The 23,934-nt window shown below is 44.5% G+C and overlaps 2 protein-coding genes and 1 long non-coding RNA gene across 3 annotated transcripts in view; 1 reads left to right on the plus strand and 2 right to left on the minus strand.

Moving 5' to 3' along the window:
* Positions 1–4,866, minus strand: part of PA2G4 (proliferation-associated 2G4) — a 36,436-nt gene extending 31,570 nt beyond the window's left edge. The window contains exon 1 of the mRNA XM_089680058.1: positions 4,643–4,866. Coding sequence (XP_089536184.1) covers positions 4,643–4,730 — 88 coding nt within the window. The 5' untranslated portion in view covers positions 4,731–4,866. The remainder of the gene's footprint in view (positions 1–4,642) is intronic.
* A 73-nt stretch (positions 4,867–4,939) lies between these two features.
* On the plus strand, positions 4,940–23,828 carry LOC149473330 (uncharacterized). The gene is made up of 2 exons (XR_016313130.1): positions 4,940–5,029; positions 23,518–23,828. It is a non-coding gene; the product is annotated as an uncharacterized LOC149473330 (long non-coding RNA).
* The window catches only part of ERBB3 (erb-b2 receptor tyrosine kinase 3), a 139,649-nt gene continuing 135,315 nt past the window's right edge, over positions 19,601–23,934 (minus strand). The window contains exon 28 of the mRNA XM_089680044.1: positions 19,601–23,709. Coding sequence (XP_089536170.1) covers positions 23,135–23,709 — 575 coding nt within the window. The 3' untranslated portion in view covers positions 19,601–23,134. The remainder of the gene's footprint in view (positions 23,710–23,934) is intronic.

Genomic DNA, 23,934 nt, shown 5'->3' on the forward strand with positions numbered 1-23,934 from the left:
GCGGTGCGATTTGAGCCTTACATTTTGCATCACATCCACACCAAAAAGGAGCAGGGTCGTTTTTTTTTCTCCCGCACCTGCTTCACATTGCATAGGTGTTCACACCCATGCGATGCAAATTCTGGTAAACGCACTGCGTTTTGCGATTTGTTTTGGGATGATGTTAATTTAACATCGACACCCATACCAGATAACATGGACGCTGTGCGAAAGCGGGAAACGCACAGGATTCACTGCATTTCCCGCAGTGCATTAGTGTGAACCAGGGCTAAGCAGTTGGAAAAGGAGCATTTCTGTAAACCAAACAGTTCATTCCTTTTAGAGGGCTACAACGGCGGCGCAATGTGGCAGCAAGTGGGCACTGATAAGTTAAGACTAGCATTGCCTTTTGCCCTTCATACCAGCTTAAAGTAAATGTTCACCAAAAATAAAACAACGCCTGCCCTCTCCCCCCAGTAGCCCTAGCATTACAGCGATGGGCCAATTGGAATGCGGGGCTTGGCAGCATATGTCAACACAGAAGTATTGATGCTTTTCATGTCAGAATGGCCCTGGATTGGGTTGTGATGAAGTCTGGAAGGACCCTGCCATGTACAGGCATCTCTAGTACTCACAACAGTCTTGTCATATTTTAATGTTCTTTTGTGGACTACAAAACCTTTCCCCCCCCCCACAGGATACTGGGTATGTATTCTATAGTCCAGAAAAGCTATTCCAGGCAGGGGGGACAACACTGCTCAGGATTTCAGAACAGCACACAGGCACTGTCAACAGCTCAGAGAAGGAGAAGACTTTAATGAAAGTGTTATGCTGCACTTGGAGGCGCGCTTCTTCTCTCATCAACACAGTCTGCTACAGTACTTCTGGGAGCTTGCCCTTAGTGTCATACAGACCCCCAAATTAAAGTCACCCTACCCATTGTCACCCACTGCAAGTTCCAGAACTTGGTGCTAGTATTTTCGCTGATTACCATTTCTTCATCTTTCACAGTCGACAGCTCAAACGGGAAGTTAGGAGCGCACTGAATTTCTGGTAGGATCAAAGGATATTTGTATGTTTGTTTGTTTTTTTTTTTTTTAGGCAAAACAAGGGTAACTGTGCATGTATTGTATAAATGTAGTAAATATCAACCCTCCCCTTCCCCGACATGACATAACTGCACTCTGACACTTTAAACTTTGTGTGTACAGACACTCGCATGGCCAATTGTTCTTGTTTATGACATTGGAGAGGTTAGAGAGATAAGCGACCTATGCTGACAACTACTTCAGGGCAAACAATGGCGATCAAGACTTGTCACCCCAATGAGGAGAGGTGAGAGTTGCCATTTTCAGTAAGGGCATCTCATGTCTATGGGCAGTTAAATAGTATTCATGTGATAGCAAAATTCTGAATTTGTGTTTTACAAAGGAAATCTGGGATTACCACGTTGCCACATGACAGCACAAGCACTTTCAATACCTTCTGGTTGAGACACTGAAATGCCTCTATTGGACCACTGGTCAGTTCCATAACCTTACTCATTACAGTTTAGGTCACATTCACTCCATATTTTCTGATTATAAAAGGACAACTTTGATACAAAGTTTTTCTTTTAGGCTTGAACCGTCTCTTCCAAGTGCAGGCCACCTAGTCTCCTATCCCTGTTCCAGTGCCCTTCACTGTGTAGCCCTCCCAGGGCCATATAAAGTGAGCTGCACATATACAGCTCAGCTTTCAGTGCTAGCCACGTCCCTATGTGCTGGGATGACCAACTCCTGTGCAAGCTCTGGATTTTCGTCATCCCATCTGGCCAAATGAGATGCCCAAAGACCGAAAGAGAGGTGGGAAAGTTTAATTACTTTAGTTATGCTTAGGTTGAGAACGCTTGACACTCATGGAAGTGTAGTAGGAGTCAAGGCATGCACCAGGGGGGCAAGCACAGCGGGCACCGACCGCTCACCATCCACGGGGGGGGGGGGGGGGGGGAAGCACAGCGGGCACCGACCGCTCACCATCCACGGGGGGGGGGGGGGCAAGCACAGCGGGCACCGACCGCTCACCATCCACGGGGGGGGGGCAAGCACAGCGGGCACCGACCGCTCACCATCCACGGGGGGGGGGCAAGCACAGCGGGCACCGACCGCTCACCATACACGGGGGGGGGGGCAAGCACAGCGGGCACCGACCGCTCACCATCCACGGGGGGGGGGGGCAAGCACAGCGGGCACCGACCGCTCACCATCCACGGGGGGGGGGGGCAAGCACAGCGGGCACCGACCGCTCACCATCCACGGGGGGGGGGGGGGGCAAGCACAGCGGGCACCGACCGCTCACCATCCACGGGGGGGGGGGGCAAGCACAGCGGGCACCGACCGCTCACCATCCACGGGGGGGGGGGGGGCAAGCACAGCGGGCACCGACCGCTCACCATCCACGGGGGGGGGGCAAGCACAGCGGCACCGACCGCTCACCATCCACGGGGGGGGGGCAAGCACAGCGGGCACCGACCGCTCACCATCCACGGGGGGGGGGGGGGGGGAGAAAGCACAGCGGGCACCGACCGCTCACCATCCACGGGGGGGGGGGGAAAGCACAGCGGGCACCGACCGCTCACCATCCACGGGGGGGGGGCAAGCACAGCGGGCACCGACCGCTCACCATCCACGGGGGGGGCAAGCACAGCGGGCACCGACCGCTCACCATCCACGGGGGGGGCAAGCACAGCGGGCACCGACCGCTCACCATCCACGGGGGGGGGGCAAGCACAGCGGGCACCGACCGCTCACCATCCACGGGGGGGGCAAGCACAGCGGGCACCGACCGCTCACCATCCACGGGGGGGGCAAGCACAGCGGGCACCGACCGCTCACCATCCACGGGGGGGGCAAGCACAGCGGGCACCGACCGCTCACCATCCACGGGGGGGGGGGGGGGGGGGAGAAAGCACAGCGGGCACCGACCGCTCACCATCCACGGGGGGGGGGGGAAAGCACAGCGGGCACCGACCGCTCACCATCCACGGGGGGGGGCAAGCACAGCGGGCACCGACCGCTCACCATCCACGGGGGGGGCAAGCACAGCGGGCACCGACCGCTCACCATCCACGGGGGGGGCAAGCACAGCGGGCACCGACCGCTCACCATCCACGGGGGGGGGGCAAGCACAGCGGGCACCGACCGCTCACCATCCACGGGGGGGGCAAGCACAGCGGGCACCGACCGCTCACCATCCACGGGGGGGGCAAGCACAGCGGGCACCGACCGCTCACCATCCACGGGGGGGGGGGGGGGGGGGGGCAAGCACAGCGGGCACCGACCGCTCACCATCCACGGGGGGGGGGGCAAGCACAGCGGGCACCGACCGCTCACCATCCACGGGGGGGGCAAGCACAGCGGGCACCGACCGCTCACCATCCACGGGGGGGGCAAGCACAGCGGGCACCGACCGCTCACCATCCACCGGGGGTAAGGTGGGCACAGAGAAGTAGGTGTACAGTGTTGGTACAATTTTTTCTTAGGTGAACACTAAGCTGCCCATATACACAATCTTCTTTAGGCCCTGTTAACACTGGTGCAGCTTTGAAATTGCACTACTTTCAAAGCCGCATATCAGTGCGATTTGCTCTGCCAATTTCATTGCTGCTTCATATAACAGAAGTCTATGCAAGTCGCAATGAAACTGGCAAAAAAGTAGCACAGGAACCTTTATCATAATAGCTGTGATGTGAGCAGCGGCAATACGAATGGTTCCATTGTCTGCAGTAGGGTGTGACTTGTCATGCAATTTGTCGATTCCAAATCGCATGACAAGCCGCACCAGTTGAACCAGGGCTTAGACCTACCAACAACTACTATGTGAAGGAAAGTTCCATGTGACTGGCTATGGAGTGAGTAGGTCGGTCCTCATATTCCATAGTTTTGGTCATAAATAAGGCAGGCTATACACATCAGTAGACTTTGATCAGTGGGCTGATTGAAGGAAAAAACTAAACAGATTCCCCCATCCACACAATCGAGGTGGATGGAAGAATCCTTCCTGCTGTGTCATTGTATTCTGACAGTGGGGATTCCTCTGCCATCAGAATACACTGGTCAGCTGGGCAACTGATTGACTGAAGCCTCTAATAGAATAAACAATTTCCAACAATCCCGATTGAGAGCAGTAGGTCAATAAATCGATGTCTCTTGAGAAGGAACGGCCATAGATGATTGGAAATTGGCAAACTTTGATCCATGGATGTGCAGATTGTACGATCAGGTGTACTGCCATGCATACAGCAGTAAAGACCCGAGAGGGGCTCTAATCCTGCCACATAGAACTTGGATCCGGCCTTTGTGTCCTAGTGCCCCCACGATGTGCTAGGAGCACTAGGCTCTCATAGAGGTGACAGCCTCCATTGTAGTGTGTCCGGATCCGATCACATGGTGGCGCCCTGTCCGGCCATCAGGCGGGCTCCCCCACACAGCGGGCCCGGCAGACACGTGGGTGCCCGGGGATGTACGGATGCCGGGGAGGCACATGGCAGGCGGGACACGTGCGCTCCGCTCTCACCCTCCCCTCCCCCACAGCACGGAGAGCAGGACACCGCATACGGAGTGCAGACTCCTCCAGCCGGCTCCCCTAGTAGGAGCACCGTGCCGTCCACCCCGCTGACACTCACTGTTGGCGATGTCGCCCCCCATCTTGTATTTGGTGACCACCAGGTCTTCGGCGATGGTCTGCTCCTGCTGCTCGTCGTCACCCGACATGTCGGCGTTCGGCGGTCTCCCCTCTGCACGGGAACTGCTGGCTGGAGCGCGCGGCGGACACACACAGCGCGAGGAGAGCTCAGGAGGCGGGAGCGCACCGCACGCGTCAGGTTGAGGGTCAGGCGGGTAGGCCGCACAGGATGCCGGGCATTGTAGTTCCCACGTCTGACAGCTGACGACCTGCGCCACCCACATTTGTGCGCTTCCGCTCCCGATGTATGCCGGGAGTTGTAGTCACGAGGCGCCCTACAGGCCTGAGGTAGAATAGAAGCGTTCGGGCGGAGGGATATGTGACCGAGGTGGGTGCTGGGAGCTCATACAAGACCTGTGCTGGTATTCCTAGAAGACTGGCCTGGCAACTCGATGGTCTGAGAAGGCCCCGGAGTCAGTAATGAAGGGAGCTGGCAATGTACTCCATGTAACGGCTTTGGTATAACCGCCATGATTTCACATTAACCACTTCAGTACCGGACACTTTCACCTCCTTCCTGTCCAGGGCAATTTTCAGCGTTGTCAGGCTTTGAGGTTCCATTCACACTTGTACGACTCAAAGTCTGACACAACTTCGGATGGGAGCAACTTGTATATGACTTTGGCTTTCATTAATGATAATGGACAACTGTTGTATGTATAACATTCAGGTGCAACTTTCATAGGACGTTTGAGTTTACATTGCAGTCTATGGCACTCAAGTTGCATGAAAGTCGTACTAAAGTAGAGAAAGTAGTGCATATACTACTGTAAACACTTAAGGACCGCCCTGTAGCAGATATACTGCTACAGGGCAGCACCTGTGCGCAGAATCACACATATATATACACGTGATTTTGCATTTTCACGGCCGCAGATGTCAATCACTGGGTCCCGCCCGGTAATTACGCGCTGGTTGTTTCTGACAATCACCAACGGGGAGGAAGACTGTTTTGTTTACAGTCTTCCTCCCTGTTAGCTCAAGCACACTGATCGGAATGGCTGTGCACAGCACAGCCATCCCTATCAGTGTGCCTAGAGTGAAGCACACCCCCCCACTCCCTAGTAAAACACTCCCAGCACATAGTTAACCCTTTGATCGCCCCTCCAATTAACCCCTTCCTGCCCAGTACCATTAGTACAGCATCAGTGCTTTTTTTTTTAGCACTGATTACTGTTTTGGTGTCACTGGGAATGTCAGTGATACCAAGTTAGTTCCCCCCCAGTGTCAGAATGTCCCGCTAAAAGTCGCTGACCACCGCCATTACTGGTAAAAAAAAAAATTGAGTAACGTTTACGTAAACCAATTAGTTTACACTTATTGGGATTTTTTTTTAGCAAAGACGTAGCAGAATACATTTTGGCCTAAATTTATGATGAAATATAATTTTTTACATTTTTTTTTTACTGGACATGTTTAATAGCAAAAAGTCCAAAATATTGTTTTTTTTCTCAAAATTGTCAGTCTTTTTTTGCTTATAGCGCAAAAAATAAAAAGCGCACAGGCGATCAAATGCCACCAAAAGAAATTTCAATTTGTGGGAAAAAAAGGATGTAAATTGCATTTGGGTGCAGCGTTGCATGACCGCGCAATTGTCAGTTAAAATAACGCAGCGCCTTAACACAAAAAATGGCCTGGTCAGGAAGGGGGGTAAATCTTCAGGAGGGCAAGCGGTTAAAGTAGAGTTCCACCCGTTTTTTCAAGTTTACTTCATAATGTTCCTTATTGTAGTACATATATAGTTCAGTTTTTTTTTTTGTAAAGGTTTACATACCTTTTTTCTTTATTTAGCCAGCACTTCCGTTGTACCTTGGCGCGGACTGGTACGTCATCTCTGGCTACCCATTGTTACCTGGGATCAATGAGTCAGCAATCCCAGGAATCAATGAACATCCCCCGCTTGTAGCATCGCGTTATTTCAAAACCAGAAATGACGAGTTCCAGGCAGAGACAAGGGCCATTTCTAAATAGGGAAATCACTCCCTTTGTTATGGAAATCTGTTCTAAACAACTTGCGCTGCACACTGTCCCTACTGCGCATGAGCGAGATCGAGAGGTGCATGCTGGTATAGCCAGCAGTACCTAATCCAGGAAGTGCACAGTAGCGGGCTTCAGATGCTCACATCCATCATGGAACCTGCCTGCTTCCAAGATCCATGTAAAAAAATGACATTATTTAACCATTTGACGCCCGGCCAATAGCCATATGGTGTCCTGAAAAATGTACTAGCTTTCCGGGAGGCCGCCATATGGCATCCTCCCGCACATGTGCAGTTCGCGCGCTTGCAGAGCCGCGCAGCGGCGTGATCTGTCACCAGCCGTGTACCTCGGACTTGGCCGATGACAGATCTGAGTACCGGCCCCCCATTGCCGGTACCATGTGACCTGCTGTGACCAATCACAGCAGGTCACATGACAGTTGTATACAATGGATGGCTTCATTCATGCCATCCATTGTATACTAGTGTCTAGCTGTGAATGGTCACAGCTAATCACATGCACATGTCATGTGATTAGCTGTGGCCAAATCACAGCTAAGCACAAAAAAAAAAAACCCTGAATGAATCAATGTCATTCAGGTAAATGCTTGCTTATAGTAATTCTTTGCTATAAGCAAATTGTGTAAAAAAAAAAAAAAATACTGATCACTTCCCCAAAGTAGTACAATGTTACTATGGTAACATTGTACTACTTTGGACATAGTGAAATATGAAAAAAAAAATCTTAAAAAAAAGAAAAAAATGTAATAAAAATGTAAAATAATATAAAAAATTAAAAAAAATATTTATTTTTTTTCACACTGTCACCAGTCAGTGTCCCTGATCACCGCCATGCCAGTTATATGATGACGCCGTACTGCACTGGTGACAGTATCTAAAAAAAATAGTGAAAATAATTTTTTTTATTTTTTCATTTTCCGAAAAATTATGACAAAAAAATACAACTTAAAGAAACTCGCCATGCCTCTTATGAAGTACGTTGGACTGTCTACTTTGCAAAAAGGGGTCATTTGGGGGATATCTGTACTGTTCTGACATTCTTGGACCTCAAGAAATTAGATTGGCTGTCAGTACTTCAGGATTGATCAATATTCAGATCTATACCATAGTTTGTGAACTGTATAACTTTCCTACAAACTAAAAAATACATCCTAATTTGGGTTATTTTCACCAAAGACATGTAGTAGAATACATCTCGGCCTAAATTTATGAAGAACAATTATTTATTTGCAAACTTTTATAACAGAAACAAAGAAAAGTGTGTTTTTTGTCAAAATTTTCAGTCTTTTTTTGTTAATTTAGCAAAAAATAAAAACCCCAGTGATGATTAAATACCACCAAAAGAAAGCTCTAGTTGTGTGAAGAAAATGATAAAATTTTAGTTTGGGTACAATGTTGTACAATGCAATTGTCATTCAAAGTGTGAGAGCACTGAAACCTGAAAAATGGTCTGGGCAGGAAGGTGTAAAATTGCCCGGTATTGAATTGGTTAAATAACGAGCATGATTTAATCCTTGACAGTAGTATCATATTTAACTGCAGGTTGTAATAATTTTGGGGGAGCTGTTTTTAAAAAAAATGTATGGGGACTGGAACTTCGCTTTAAAGTCGCTGCACCTTAAAAGGAGAAGTACAGCCAAAGCTCTCTTGGCTGCACTTCTGTGGATTACAGGAGTGGGGTTTGTCCTGCACTCCTGTGACTCGTTTTCAGCTGACAGCAGGCTGAAGCCCACTGTCGGCTTATGTCACTCAGCCGGTTCAGTCTGGGGAAAGATCCCGACTTTAAAGTCAGAATCCACCCCAGAGTCTGGCGCAGCACCTGGCTCAGCCTCTCAATGTGCCACTGAGAGCCTGAGCCAGCTACTCCCTCCCCCTCCACAGCCCAGCACTCCAGTGAGCACTAGGGGGGCAGAGCAGACAGCAGTGATTGACAGTCCTGCTCTCTGCTCAGAGCGGCTGTGAGAACTCAGTGATCAGCGGTCATGGGATTGCGGAGTTCTTCCCCTAAAGCCAGCACGGCATAGCTGTAGCATTGGACCGATGCTGCATCCACCTAGGTAAGTATAACTGGTGGAAAAAAATAGAAACCCATGCTTCTCTCTTAAGTTGTGTATATACTGTATACAAACAGTTGTCGTTGAAAAATATGGGGTACAACTTGTCCTGCAACTTTAGTGTCCAAAGTCATATGACAAATTGCACAATTGCGAATGCAGTCTGAAAGACAAATGCGCGGTTATGCAACAATGTACCTATGTGGCATTTTTATAATTTATTTGAGATAGATAAAGCTTTTTTTTGGTGGTATTTAATCACTATTGGGTTTTATTTTTTGCAAATAAGTCACATTTCTTCTTCACCTGTGTGCACTGATGAGCACTAAAGAGTTTGCATTGATGGACACTGATGAGGCCATACTGATGGGCACTGATTGGCACGGAGAAGCTGCACTGATCATTAGGGCACTGATGATCAGTGCCCTGATTATCAATGCAAAGAAAGTGCTGATAACTTTGCTGGGTATATGCAGTCTATTCCTTACACAGACACAGCGTGTGAGAAAAAGACTGCCGATAGCCCTGATCCACTGTGATTAGACCCAGATGATCTGTTAGACCCAGCTGTGATTGGCCCTTTACCACATTCTGTGACCTGCTGTGCCCAAAGGAGACACAGCGGTCACAGAACGCGCCCCAGGGGGCACACGGGAGGCACATTCTGGGAGAACATTTATAGATGCCTTCCCAGAACAAGGGAACCAAATGTATACTGCTATAGCGCGGTATCAAAGTGGTCAATGCGGAACTTCACTCTCTCAATTAACATTATGCACTTGGGGGCTAAGAATATGCATGCATCATACATACTGGGGGGAGTACAACTGGGGGAATCAATGGTGGAGAAGGATCTGGGAGTTCTGGTAGATCACAAATTTAATAATGACATGCAATGCCAAGCTGCAGTTTCTAAAGCGAGCAAAATCCTCTCTTGTACTAAGAGGTATAGACTCCAGAGAGAGATATCATATCACCCCTGTACAAATCATTAGTAAGACCTCATCTGGAATATACAGTTCAGTTTTGGGCACCAATTCACAAAAATAACATTGGGGAACTGGAGAAAGTACAGAGAAGGGCAACCAAACTGATAAGAGGCATGGAGGAGATCAGCTATGAGGAAAGATTAGAGGAACTGAATTTATTCTCTCTTGAGAAGAGGAGATTAAGGGGGGATATGATCAACATGTATAAATACATTGGTGGTTCATATAGTGAACTCGGTGTAGAGCTATTCACCTTGAGGTCATCACAGAGGACAAGGGGGCACTCTTTACATCTGGAGGAAAAGACATTTAATCTCCAAACACGGAAAGGTTTCTTCACAGTGAGAGCTGTGAAAATGTGGAACAGACTACCTCAAGAGTTGGTTCTGGCCAGCTCAGTGGATTGCTTCAACAAAGGCTTGGATTCTTTCCTAGATACACAGAATATAACTGGATACTAACATTTATAGGTAAAGTTGATCCAGGGAATATCCGATTGCCTCTCGGGGGATCAGGAAGTAATTTGTTTCCCAGCAGGAGCAAATTGGATCATGCTTTGCTGGGTTTTTTTTGCCTTCCTCTGGATCAACTGTGGGTATAGGATTATAACTGTGATGGGAGTCACTTTGGGTAGGGGGCCCATGGAACCCAGCTCACTTTAGAGAGGTGGGGAGACCCCTGTCTCAGCTCCCCATATCCCTATTATGTGTAAGTCACCCTGTGCCTGTTAGGGGTACAGGATGATCTGTCCTAATATTGGGGTGGGGGGTTGTAGATTGTTTAATGCCATGTGGTTGCATCCCATTGTTCTATTGTGTGTCTTGCTTGGGAGCAAACTATTATGGGATGTATGTGCTTATGTGTATTGGCTTGGTGGGACTGTCTGTTGGTGTGTCTCTTGTTACTAAATGTAGATTGACCCGCCCTGTGACATTATGCAGGGAAGGGGGATTGTTCCCTGAGTGTATAAAAAGCCAGTTCGAGTTTCAAATAAAGAGTTCCATGTTCAGACAGACTAGAGTCGTCTAGTCTTGTTTGGTCGGCTGTGGTGTCTGTGGTCAGTGTTCGGATGGGGAAGCGGTATTATAACGGAAGTACCCAAGCGCAGACTGGGTCGGTTCCGTTACAATAACTTTTTTTTTTTCTATGGTTGAACTGGATGGATGTTTGTCTTTTTTCAGCCAGACTAACTATGTAACATTGATTATTTGTAACCCTTATGCTGCTAGCATTAGTACCTAGATGGGAAAGTATATCATGTTTACTTGTTTTAAACTTTTTTTTTACATTTCTTTAGTTACTTCCTGGTTTCCATGCCTATGCAAATGATGTCATACTTCCGAGGAGTTTTCAGGAGGGGAGTAGGCGTTTGCTGAGCTAATCACACCCTCCTACCTACCTGAGCTAAGGGTAGATGGATTCCTGGAAGTAAATGCTACATGAATTTCCCCGAAAATAAGACACTGTCTTATATTTTTTTTTGGCTCAAAAAAACACACTAGGTCTTGTTTTCGGGGTAGGTCTTATTTTTTAAATGTCCAGGTGTGGACAGGGGGTGCAGAGGTGAGCTGCAGGCAGTTGTGGATGAGGGTTGCTATGGAGAGGGTCGGTTGATGACAGTTGTGAGCTTCAGTCAGGTGTTGCAGAGGTGACTTGACAGGTGAGTTTCAGACAGGGTGCAGATATGAGCCACAGACAGGGTGCAGGGGTGATTTGCAGACAGGGAATGCAGAGGTGAGCTGTGGCCAAGGGGTGCAGAGCTAAGCTGTGGCCAGGAGGTGCAGAGATGGGTTGCAACTCAGCTCACCTCTGCACCCCCCCCAGCTGCAGCTCACCTATGCACCCTGTCTGCAACTCACCTGACTCAATTTACCTCTGCAACACCTGAGGATCGTCGGCATGCAACCTATACTGGGTGACACCGGACCCGCTCCAAGCAAACGTAAGTTGTAAAGAAAGCAGACGATCCCCGCAGGATGGATCGGATCCATCCTGCAGGGATCATCGGCTTGCTTTACAACTTACCTTTTTGTGGAGCGGGTCCGGTGTCACCCCATGCGGTCGGTCAGTGTAACCTGGTGTGGACTGCACCCGCCTTGGGAAGCCACTGGCCCCACCCCTAAACAAACTGCATACTGCACCCACAGATATCTGTTCCTTCCCTGTCCCACAGTGAGTACAGAGGTAGGGAGGTTCTGTGGGAGCGGATGGTGCTGTCACTTCAGCTGTGCTTCTGTGTTTATAAGAGACAGTAGATATGGGTGTGCACAAGGCCAATAGCGGAGGTGGCGGAACGGCGTTCCACCATGTTCCGGCTGAAAAAAAGCCCTGATCACAACTAGGTCTTATTTTCAGGGTAGGTCTTATACTTTAGCAATTCCCAAAAATAGCACTAGATCTTATTTTTGGGGTAGGTCTTATTTTAGCGGAAACAGGGTATGTCCTTGCTCAAGATGGCTGCAGCCAGAAATGCTAGGGGGTGTTTTTCAAAGTGATTTTTCAGCAAAATAAAGCATAGAGACATGGATGGATAAGGGAGTTTGCTTTGGATATCAAAAATGAATTACATAGTATTTTTGGTTTGTGGTGCTCCGATACAGTATAGTTCTGCTTTAAAGGGTTAGTCAATGTTACCAAACAACTACCTATGCAGATGAAGGATGTCTGTAGATAAAAAAAACTGTGCAGTTTGACTTAAAGAAGAACAAAATGTTTATTTGGGGGCACAGCCGCATTGCAGGGGTAACTGCTCATTTTATCCAGGGGCAAGGAAAAGCTATATTTACTCGATCCTCCAGAATACAGCACTCCCCCATTTCCAGTGGTGAACTGTTTTTGCCGTCCTCATGTCCAGAGGCAGACATGATGATGTCAGGAACAGTCCATTCACAAGACCACTAGCATGCAGGGGACAGGAACAGTGGGTACTGGTCTTGCACTAAGGGGATCAATGATTTAGATAAGTATATCTCCGCTCTGCAATCACTTGGCCAAAAATGAGCAGTTAATAAGGTGTTACTAAAACTAAACCTAAGGGGTTAATATTCTGCATTGTGTAAAAAGGATGTTTGATCCTGTCTTCTGTGATCCTACCCTTCTTCCACAGTCCCCAATCCATCTGCTGATAGAACAGAGCCTTGGAGACAAGCTGCACATGCTCAGTTTGGTGTGTATTGCTAGAGAGGTTTTTTTTCTTGGGAAAGCGTATATGTTCAGCACAGGGCCAATCAGCACTGTCCAAACAGAGGGTCAGGAGTCCTGCAGCTTCATAGGACAATCAGGGGAGAACGAAAACTCCCTACAAGCTTTATCCACTGCTCCGCTGGACACTGATAAAAGTCACAGGACTCCTCTGCTGATGAGAAAAGGTATTTAGCAGTTTATATTTACTAAAATAATTGCATTTCCATGTTGTGTGTACTGTGGGAGACCAGATATAGTAAATGCAGGGTCCTGGGTTTTGTAACACTTTAACAGATGCAGTGCGGGCACAGACCCACTGCATGAGAAACTATTTTGCGTGGAGTTCTGTAAGTCAAAGTATAGAACTATAGGCAAAACCTTTTTTTTCATTTTGGATACAGTAAGGGAGGGTTATTTTGTCATCTATGTCACATTGAGTAGCTTTCTTTCACTTCCTGTCCTATAACTAAAACAGGAAGTGGGAAGAAATCTATTCAAAATGGGAAAATACCTCACCAGAGGTATTGTCCCCATTGGAAGATTTACCCTTTATTCCTGTTCTGGGGACAACCCAAAATTTGGGATTTTCTTTTACTGTCACTTTTGATGATAATGGTAAACATGACAAACAGAGAGGATGAATCTCTCTAACGGGGCGCAGACAGCAATAAAAACCTGACGCAGTTTCTAATCCCTCGCCACTCTGTCCAAAACGAAATAAAAAGTGTTGACTTTAGTTATACTTTAAATAACGCCCTTGCTATAAGTGTAGACCATTTACGTACCTCATGAAGCCTGACTGAAAAGTCATAGCAAGGCATAATGGCATGAATATCTTTTTGGCATATTGGACAAAAAGACAGACCTGGTCCAGACTACAAACTGTGTGTCTTCATGCTCTTCTGTCACTCCCTTCCAGACTGTTGGGCAGGAGGTGCAAGAGGAGCCGCCTTAGCTACTCAGACTCCATCGGGTATATGATACCAGGGCTTTGTCTGTAGTGTATCATGGTAAGGTGTATGTCTCAACTTTGCCAATCCATGAGGCATCACTTAATCAGCAAAGACTTCTACATCAGTTACTGGAAAAACGTGCTTGTGTTTGCTGAGGGGAACCAGAACATTACAGCTGTATTACTACTTTGGACTATCTGCTATCTGCAATGGGGATGCTGATCCTGTCAAGGAAATATCTTGAAATGATCCCCCAGCTCTCTGTCAAGAAGTCAAGAACCTGTTGTGTATTATGTTACAGGGTGGTGTCATTCGGGAAAGTAGAAGTCCTTGGGCTGCATCCATAGTCCTGAGAGAAAAAGATGGAAGTCTACACTTCTGTGTTGATTACAGTAACCACTGCAATACCTACCACTTGCCATAGGTGGAGGAGCCTTTGATGGCCCTGGGACAAGCTTGTTACTTTGCTACGCTAAGCTTGGCCAGCAGATATTAGCAAGTTATGTGCATAAAGTGCAGCGCTAAAAGATATATACAGTATATATATATGTATATCATCAAAGAATATTACAAAACACCAAATAAATATATACGCATTGGCACAAAACAAGTGAAATCACATACGTCAGTGAAACGATAAACAGAGTCCATACAGTGTGTATTAGTACTACTGTAAGACGCAGCAACAATGTGACAAAATATAGTCCATACAGTGAACAAATTATGTGTCAGTGATACTGCAAGACACAACAGCAACGTGTCCGATTCCAAACAGTGCTAGAAGATCCAGTGAACACTCCGCCACCACTATGCACTCACCAGAATGCTACTGGTATAGTAGCAATAATCAATGGTCAATCAAATACAATATTAAGAATACTTAGGCAGAAAATATTCTAGGAGAAAAGCCACACGGAGCCCAGGAAGCGATTTATAGTGTATTTATTAAAAAGCCAATAAAAACATTCCACGTGGTAAAAATGTAAACGTGTGAATTCACATACCAAGATGGCCACCGCTCCAAATCGCGGACACGGCAGCGTGACATCACGTAGGCTCCACCCAACGCGTTTTGTGCACATGCACGTCCTCAGGCGTACCCCTGTGTCCGTTACAGTAGCACTGATACACACTGCATGGACTTTATTTGTTTATCGTTTCACTGACGTATATGATTTCACTTGTGTTGTACCAATGCGTATATATTTATTTGGTGTTTTGTAATATTCTTTGATGCGCTCTCTCTCTCTCTCTCTATATATATATATCTTTTAGCGCTGCACTTTATGGACATATGTTACTGTGAGATTTGCTGTCACTATCTCTTGTGCTAGCTGCTTTATTGGCACATACAGCGCTCGCCATATACCATTTTGACAATTTATTAGCAAGTGACCATGAGAAAGGAAGATTGTGGGAAAACCACCTTCGTCACCCCACTGGGTTTGTATGAGTTCAACTACATGGTTTTCGGGCTGACCTATTCTCCCAGCACCTTTCAGTAGCTTGTGGAACAGAGTTTGGGGTCCTCAACTTTGACAATGGCTTAATTTACCTGGACGATATCATCATAAGATCTTTGAGGATCATACCAGACATCTTGATCAGGTCTGAACCAGATTGATACAATATGGATTAAAGGTAAAGCCCAACAAGTGTCATCTCATGCAAAACAGTATTATACAATATCTGGATCATGTTGTGGAGCCTTAGGGAGTATCTCCTGATTTCACTTAAATACAGGTGGTGCAGGACTTGCAGGTTCCAAAAAAGGTGACTGAACTTCATTCTTTTTGGGGTAGATCAGGTACCATCAGCATGTTATTTCCAATTTTTCCCAGATTCCCTTACAAAATTATTGTGCAGACATTCAACCAACTAAAAAGGCAAAACTGCTCCTTCTTTTTAACTGGCAATCTACCTGAGCTGAAAGTAGAACTGTAGGCAAAACTTATTTTTTTTTCTCTTCATTTTGGATAGAGTAAGGCAGGGTTTTAACCCCTATCAGATTTTTTTTTTCACCATCTGTGTCCCATTGGGGACATTTACCTTCACTTCCTGTCCCATAGCCAAACAGGAAGTTAGAGGAAATACCTGCAAATTAAAGGAATTCCTTGGGGACCCCCAGGTCACCAGAACTATTGTCCCTATTGGAAGATTCCCCTCTTTTACTTTTCTGGGGACAACCCAAAATTTGGGATTTTCTTTTACTTTCCTTAATAATGGTAAACAGGACAATAAGAGAGGGGGAATCTCCTTAAGGGGGGCACAGACAGCAATAAATACCGATAAGCATTCTAATCCCTCTCCAGTTTATCCAAAACAAAAAAACAAGTTTTGCCTTTAGTTAAACTTAAAGCTTTTGTAGATACCCAATGAACGATAAACCACTGCTCCTCTTTTAGGTTATGCGGATTACACAAAGCCTTTCTGCGTGTACACTGTTGGTAGTCCTTGGGGACTTGGGGCTATAGTTGCCCATGAGCAGGATGGGGTTGAGCATGTCATTGTCTATGCCAGTTGAAGTTTGTGACTGACAGAACCCACATACAGCGGGTAAATTAAGTATTATACACGTTACCATTTTACTAGGTGAATACATAACTATAATTCTTTCAAGCTAGAGGTGCTGGTTTAGGCCATAACCAAAAAGTTTGCAGAATACTCAATAGGAGGACAAGTGGAAATCTACACCGATAACTAAACTCTGGTGAACCTAGAAACTACCAAACTGGGTTCCTTAGAACAATGTTGGGCTGCTTGTCTAGCCCACTTCAATTACACAATTTATTACAAGCCAGGATGGTTACACAGTAGTGTTGATGCCTTGTCCCAATATCCCCTGGAACAACCACACGAGGATGTGAATAAGCATCTGAAAGAATCTAAGGTTGTCCTCTCTAAAAAAGGGAATCTGGAAAGTCTGGACATGTCGGCTATTCAGAATGAACAGCAACAACAAAGTGTACCTGAAATATACTCTCTAGCAAAATAGGCTAAATTGCAACAGCAAGTTCCTGACATCTCTCAGTCTTGGAGATTCTTATCTATGAATAGAATAGAAAGCCTACTTATCAAGAACAGATCCGGCTTACTGCTTATGTTCAATATCTGTCGATCTAATACCTAGGGTTGCATCGATACTGGTATTGGTGCCGATGCTAAGCATTTGCATGAGTACTCGTACTTGTGCATATGCTCCGATACCTCTGATACCATACAGGTCATAGCAGTTGAGTGCTTTACTTATTGTTTTTTGTTTTTTTTTTCAAACAATTGTACCTGCTAATTCCAGGTCTTTCTTAAGCTCTCCACAAGTAGTCCTTGGCTCTTAGACAACTCTTCTGATAATTATTTTCACTCCTCTGTCAGAAATCTTGCGAGGAGCACCTGGTCATGGCCGCTTTATGGTGAACAAATGTTCTTTCCATTTCCAGATTATGGCCCCAACAGTGCTCACTGGAAAGTTTAGAAATCTGTAACCAATACCATCAGTATGTTTTGCAACAATAAGGTTGTGAAGGTGTTGAGAGAGGTTTTACCCATCATGAGAATGTTTCTTGTGTGACACCTTAGTAATGAGACACCTTTTTATAGGCCATCAGATGAGACTGAAACATCAGATATTAATTTGCTCTGACAAGTGGCAAGATTGCTTTCTAATTACTGACAGATTTCAGCTGGTGTCTTGGCTTTCCATGCCTTTTTGCACCTCCCTTTCTTCATGTGTTCAATACTTTTTACCTGTGTCATTCCATTTTATTACACATAACTTAATTTCTGAACTTATTTGTTTTTTTTTCTTTGTGAGAAAAATGGTGACATGTTCAATACTTATTTCACCTGCTGTATCTCCCTGACAGATTGGGTTGAAGAGTTCAGCCCACTTGTTGCAAATCCCAGCAGCACATATGCCGGATATGGCCACCAGCCAGGCAGTAATAGTTCTACTTGAAAGAGACAGACACTACTGTGATGATAGTGGCCTGTTTGGAGAGCCTGTATGGTGAAAATACACCCTTGACTGAATTGTACAGGAAATTCTATACCCAGAGTCAAAAGCAATCAAAAAACTATCCCTCAGTATATGGTTTTCTTGCAAAAAAAAAACTGTGATACCAGTTGGAACAGAAGGTGAGGCTCATTGGTACTGCCATGCTTATCCAAGATCAGATCATACGTGAATAATTCATTGCTGGGGTTCGGTCTGGGCCTCTGAGGTGGGCCCTTACGGACTGAGTGAGGGCTGAGTAAAATTTGGGATTTGTCATTATCCAGAAGAGACTGTTGAACAAGAGCACAAGGAACTCTAACATTAGGGCGCAGAGTCATGGGTAGAGGTAACAGTCATCCAGGGGACTGTGTGGCTACTGGAGATAGAAAAAAAGCTGCTTCCCCTTTGTTGGCCATGTTTTGTCCACTGGCAATCCTGGAGAGAGCCGTGAAGGACCTAGCTGAGTCTGCAGCCTCTATTAGGCAGGAAATATTCAGAAGTGAGTTCAGTCAGCCCTCTCCATGGGAAAACTTGCTCCAGAGGGACCTTGGCACTGACTGAAAGAGTTGGCAGTGCGGGCGTTTGGAGTATACTGAAATTGTGGAAAAGAGAGAGCTTAGTGATTTTTAAGCTAGATATTTCCATGGTAGGAGGGCATCCTACAGAGAACACATCTTCACCATAGTTACCAACTCTGCTGTCTTCTCTGGGAGGCTGGAGAAGGTTGCATCTTCACATCCTGTTAGGTTGTCTTAATGTTGCAAAAGAGTTTGCAGTTGAGTCTGTTTTCAAGTGGCAACTGATCCTCCATAGAGCTGAGATGCTTCTCGGTGATCTGTGATGCAATTTTTGTACATCCTGTCTGAAGAGGAAAATGTCTACCTTCACTTCTGGTTTCGTAGTTAGGGTGCTTTGGCAAACTGAGGTTTTCTCTAAGACCTGTAGTGTGCTCTGAGTTAGGAGTGGTAGGTTCTCCCTCTGCCATTGCTAGAGGTCTGCCATCTTTGTCAAGCTTTGCACTCGCTTCGAAGGCTCGTTTTGATGGAGTCATGGTTCATAAAGCAGATCTTTGAATTCAGGTGTATGTAGGGTTTCTGAAAAACAGTTTCACCGCAGGAAACCTTTGCAGGATTGCATATAGGATATAGTCAGAGTGGCGCTCCCACTACCCACATCCTGCAACAGACTAGTGGGCCCATCCTGTCACTCTGCACTCTCCCCCTATCGGCATGTTTTTTGTTAGCACATATGCCAAATGCTGGGTTGAATGAACTCCCGTGTATATGTTGAGCCCAAGAGAAGCTGGGTAAAAAATGATGGTAATGGACACTGACATAACTGAATGGAAGTAATTATAGTTTAGCTTTAAGGGCTGGTTCACCCCAGATGCAGTCCAGTGTGTTTTTTTTGCTGCATAAAAAATGCATGCACAATGTTTTCCAAGTATTCCAACGGCCCTAGTTCACACCAGTGCAGTCAGTTCCAGTCAGTTTATGGTACAGAAAAAAAGTAGAACATGCTGCTTTTTTTCTGCACAGAACTGTACTGTAACACAGCAAAACACATCAGAAATGCACCAGAACAGAGTATGGTGTGAACTGTAAGCAAAAACGCATCCAGAATACATTCAGAGTGTATTTTTGTGGAGTGAACTGGCCCTTAGGGAAACCAGAGTAGTGTGGTACAGTAATTTCTACACAAAGTTAAAAAAGAACACTAAAATGCATTTTTTTGTATAAAACATATTTTACTTTATACATATTCAACATATTACATGTCTCTCATGATCTCTGAAGCGGAGAGTACAGAAAACACATATGTTGCCTCGTCTTACATTGCATTTGTTGCAATAACGACATTTTGTCATGTAGGAGAGCATGCTAAATAAGTATGCCCTCTTCATTGCTTGTTTGAACAGTATAAAAATAATGTACAAAAATAAATTCTGAATAGCAATGTTCATAGAAGGTTACTTCACACATATGAAGAAATACAGTAAATCATTCACAAGTTCATTGTAGTTTATTCAGAAGAGTATCCGTTCTAGGCTGTTTGAAGAACATATTGTACTGGTGGTAAATTTGTGAATTAAATTAGTAGCTGTAAATTTCAGTCTATTTTATGTACTGGTCACATGACTGAGGTGGCATCACAGTAATATTCGTTTGGTATTTGGTTTATTGGTTTTATTGGTTTAGCAGACAAAAAGTAAGGTTTTCATTTCATGTATAAAAAAAAAATCACAATGGAAGACTTGCATTTATACTTAGTCTATTCTACTCAGAAATCTGTACATGTATATAAAAAATGCATTTTATTATACAAAAAAAACAAACATTAATGGATAACACATTGATTAACTTTGAAGTTACCTCAGTGCAAAATGCACATTGTCATCAAATGAACAGAGCTTCAGCCCATGGCCAAAGGCGGAAATACAGCTTATACTGATAACAGTATTATCAGAACTAACCAAGCTCCTTCTGTCAAAAGATAAGGGGCATCTTTATAAAGCAGTGAATGTGACATTCAGCAAACATTGACTGCAGGTGTATCAATTTAAAACAAACGACTGCACTAGGATACACATGCTGTAAATGTTAAATGAATGTCCTATTTATTAAACTTTATACGCATACCCCAAAATCAACATCTTCAACCTGTCTTCATTATTTAAAATACCCTGGAAAATACTTCTGGCCTGGCCACCCATGGACTTTTGCAGACATAAGGGCAGCTGGATTTGTGACAGGAAGGGATTTTTTTTTACTAAAAGTGGAACGTACAAATTCTGGTGCAGCTCTGCATAAAACCAATTAGCTTCCAGCTTTTACTTTCAAAGCTTAAGCAAGCTGAAGTTAGACACAGATTGGCTACCATGCACAGGCGCACCAGATTTTGCACTCTGTAGTTTTATTAAATCAACCCCAAAGAGTCATACATCAATATTGCAAGTAAAAAAAAAAAACAGCCTTTTGGCATTCAAGATGAACAGTTGGGTCATAAATGACAAAGCAGTAGTGGCCATCCAAGGACTACATACAGTACATGGAGTCTTGTGCATGTTTATTAGCGGACCGTCTTTTCACCCTGTTATTTGGCGATCTGTTGTGACTGGCTACCATTTACCATTTACACATACAGTACTTGGCATGTCCTTGCTAAATGTATCTAAAATGCCTGTGGTGCTTAACATAAATACAGAACAGAGGCCTTTCATATTATTATTGCAAAAAAATGGAGCTGATTACCAGTGTATGACACATGTCTTTTAACTGACATTGCAGAAGAGGCTGGTTGGATAATTATTTCAGACCTGGCAAATACAGGTTTCATCCGATGATGCGCTCTGAAGTTGACTGTTGCAATTGGTTACACTTACCAGTTTGTTATCTAACATCAACCTTGTATCAAACTCCAGATATCTAATTAAGGGCATTCCTCTTTGCATAGTTTGAAAATTACCCTAGTTATTTCCTTCATATGTTGTGCACAACACATAATTACTAAAAAAAGAAAAAGAAAAGTAAGCTTCCAGATACATAATCAGTGTAGAGACTATGCAGCAATTCAAAGCTGATGAAAGGGTATAATCTCCACTCACTGTTCTGAATGATGAATCCGTATTTACACAACAGCTCCTTTAATTTGATCAATGATCTTTTACTGTCCAGAGAACATTAAAACTGAACTGAGTTAAATCAAGTCTCCCACAAGTGCTAGTGGACTTGGAGGTTCCACTTTTTTTTTCTTTGGAAAGTCGTCAAGGAACTTACAAGGAGTGCAGCTGGGAGGGAGGACTTATTCTGTCATTCACATGGCATCAGCAGATGGTATGTCCAGATTACTGTTAACAGGGAAGTGTCAAGCAAAAGAGTGGCTGGGAGTGCTACAGCTATACCTGATAAAAAAACTGAAGTCATGAGTAAGTATGCCCTGGCTTTCCTATCCATTTTAACTGAGATGTACCTTTTTTAACAGTTACCTTTATTTTTCAATATTTCACATATCTGTGCTTGTTATTAAAAATACATTGCCACCTACTGCAATGCTTGAGTTATGTAAATAAAGCAAAACACAGAAGAAAGTCTACTGTACATAATTAAAATAAAAGTAGAGTAATCAGCAATTACATTCTCAATTCCTCTCATGAATTATACTACATCTGGCTTTTTATGTAAGAGTTGCAGGGCTTTCAACTTATGTTAGATTATCACTGTAGACATAATAGAAAGCTACCATGCACATGGCAGTGATCTATAAAAGGAAGGACGACTCATGAAGTAAGTTCAGCCTTCTGTCTGGGCATATAATAAAGTGCTGCAAACCCATGTCAGCCAAATAAATGTAATAGGATGTTTTCACAAAAACAAGTGTTAAAAAAAACCAAAAGACTGCTGAACTTAAGAACCATTGGAACCATTCTGTTGCTTCCAACTATGGCTTGACAAGTTGCAAAGGAGAGCGCTACAGTTTACTTCTGTGCTTTTTCAAGGGATAAAAAACAATTTCATACATAGGATCTGATATTCTAGAAATATGGTGTAACTAGGTGACAGGTAGCATCTACGTTGGATCACTTTACTTCACATGGGTTTGTTATGGCAGTGTAGTCATTAAGTATACAATCTTATAAGGAGAATAATACATTCTCCTGTGTCTATACATCATAGATAGTTGCAGTCTTTGGGGCAAAGACAAACTACCATGTTTATTTATATTTACACCTCTTTACATTTTGATCATTAGTGCTTACTTTATACAGGCAGCAAAGCTATTTGCCGCTTGAGTTTATTCTAGATTTCCTTGAAATATTATTCTTATGCTTACACCTTCTTGTTAATTCTACCTTCGATGAGCATAGACATTCTTCATTTGAACTGTAAAGAAATGTTACTCTTCTCACAATAGCCTTTTTTAAGAGGCTTTCACCTACTAGATTCAACGTTTGATCAATACAAAGACTTACCAAGTGTAGTCCTAGTAAGTGATCATTCTGAATCTTTAAAATGGTCTGCATATTCTACCTTTCCCAGTAAAGGGCCTGACTTTCACCTACAATTAAACTGGTAATGCTAAGCTGGTTAAGGCATGCTGTAGCTCATTCAGTTTTCCCTCAGCTGAAGACTGCTAAAAGTAGGCCGTTTAAAGCTACTGACCTCACAGATGGAGAGGTAACAGAAGAAATTGTCCCCTTTGAGTAGTAAACATACAGTGAAGTAGGTGTGAGTTTATTTTGGAAACCTGCTGTCTCCATTTCTTATGTTCTTTGCGAGTCACTCTTGACAAACAAGCGGCTGTGCCAATAGTCCGGATTGTCAAAGGCACAGTCCTTTACTTCCAGTTCTCGAAGGGGTTGAATGTACCCTTTCTGCAGTGCCTCTCTGTGGCATGTTTGTGGGATCAGTTTGGGTTTGTCCAAGGACTTGGGGCGGCTGGCAATTAAGTTCATGTCCTCGTAGCCCTGTTTTGCATCTGAAGTGCTGTCCAATCTCATCCTGCTATTTCGGTTCATGTAAGTATACTCCTCTGCACCTTCACTGATCAGGTCTTGGCTATTGCTTCTTCTCTGTTCGTTCATATATTCATATTCCTCCTTGTTTCCATAGTCATAATCATCGTCTTTATTGTCTCCTCCTGTAGATGTTCTGCATTCGCTACTTGTATCTCCTGCTCCTCTGATGTCCATGTATTCATATTCCAATCTCTCAGATGGCTGCCTCTTTCTGTTCATATATTCATATTCATCATCATCCTCATCATCAAATTCACTTGGCATGCATGGCGTCATAGACCTGGATTCAAGGGATTTCAATGTACTGTCCCTGGAAATGTCTGTGAGAACAGAAACAAACAATCAGTTCTGACTATATGAATATGTTATGTTTATGTATAAAAGTCAGTAAAACTTTTATATGATCTACAGTTAATAAAATCAAGATTTATCAAAATAATTTAATTGCTGTCATCTGACTTGCTTCACTTACTGCTGTGTCTAGTTCATGCTAGAGCCCTCCATTCTTCTAAATGGCTCCACCCAATGGTACTTTCAGAGACAAG

The sequence above is a fragment of the Staurois parvus genome, unplaced genomic scaffold, assembly GCF_062004578.1.
Source record: "Staurois parvus isolate SC_StPar_1 unplaced genomic scaffold, SC_StPar_1.0 ptg000017l, whole genome shotgun sequence".
NCBI classification, from domain to species: Eukaryota; Metazoa; Chordata; class Amphibia; order Anura; family Ranidae; genus Staurois; species Staurois parvus.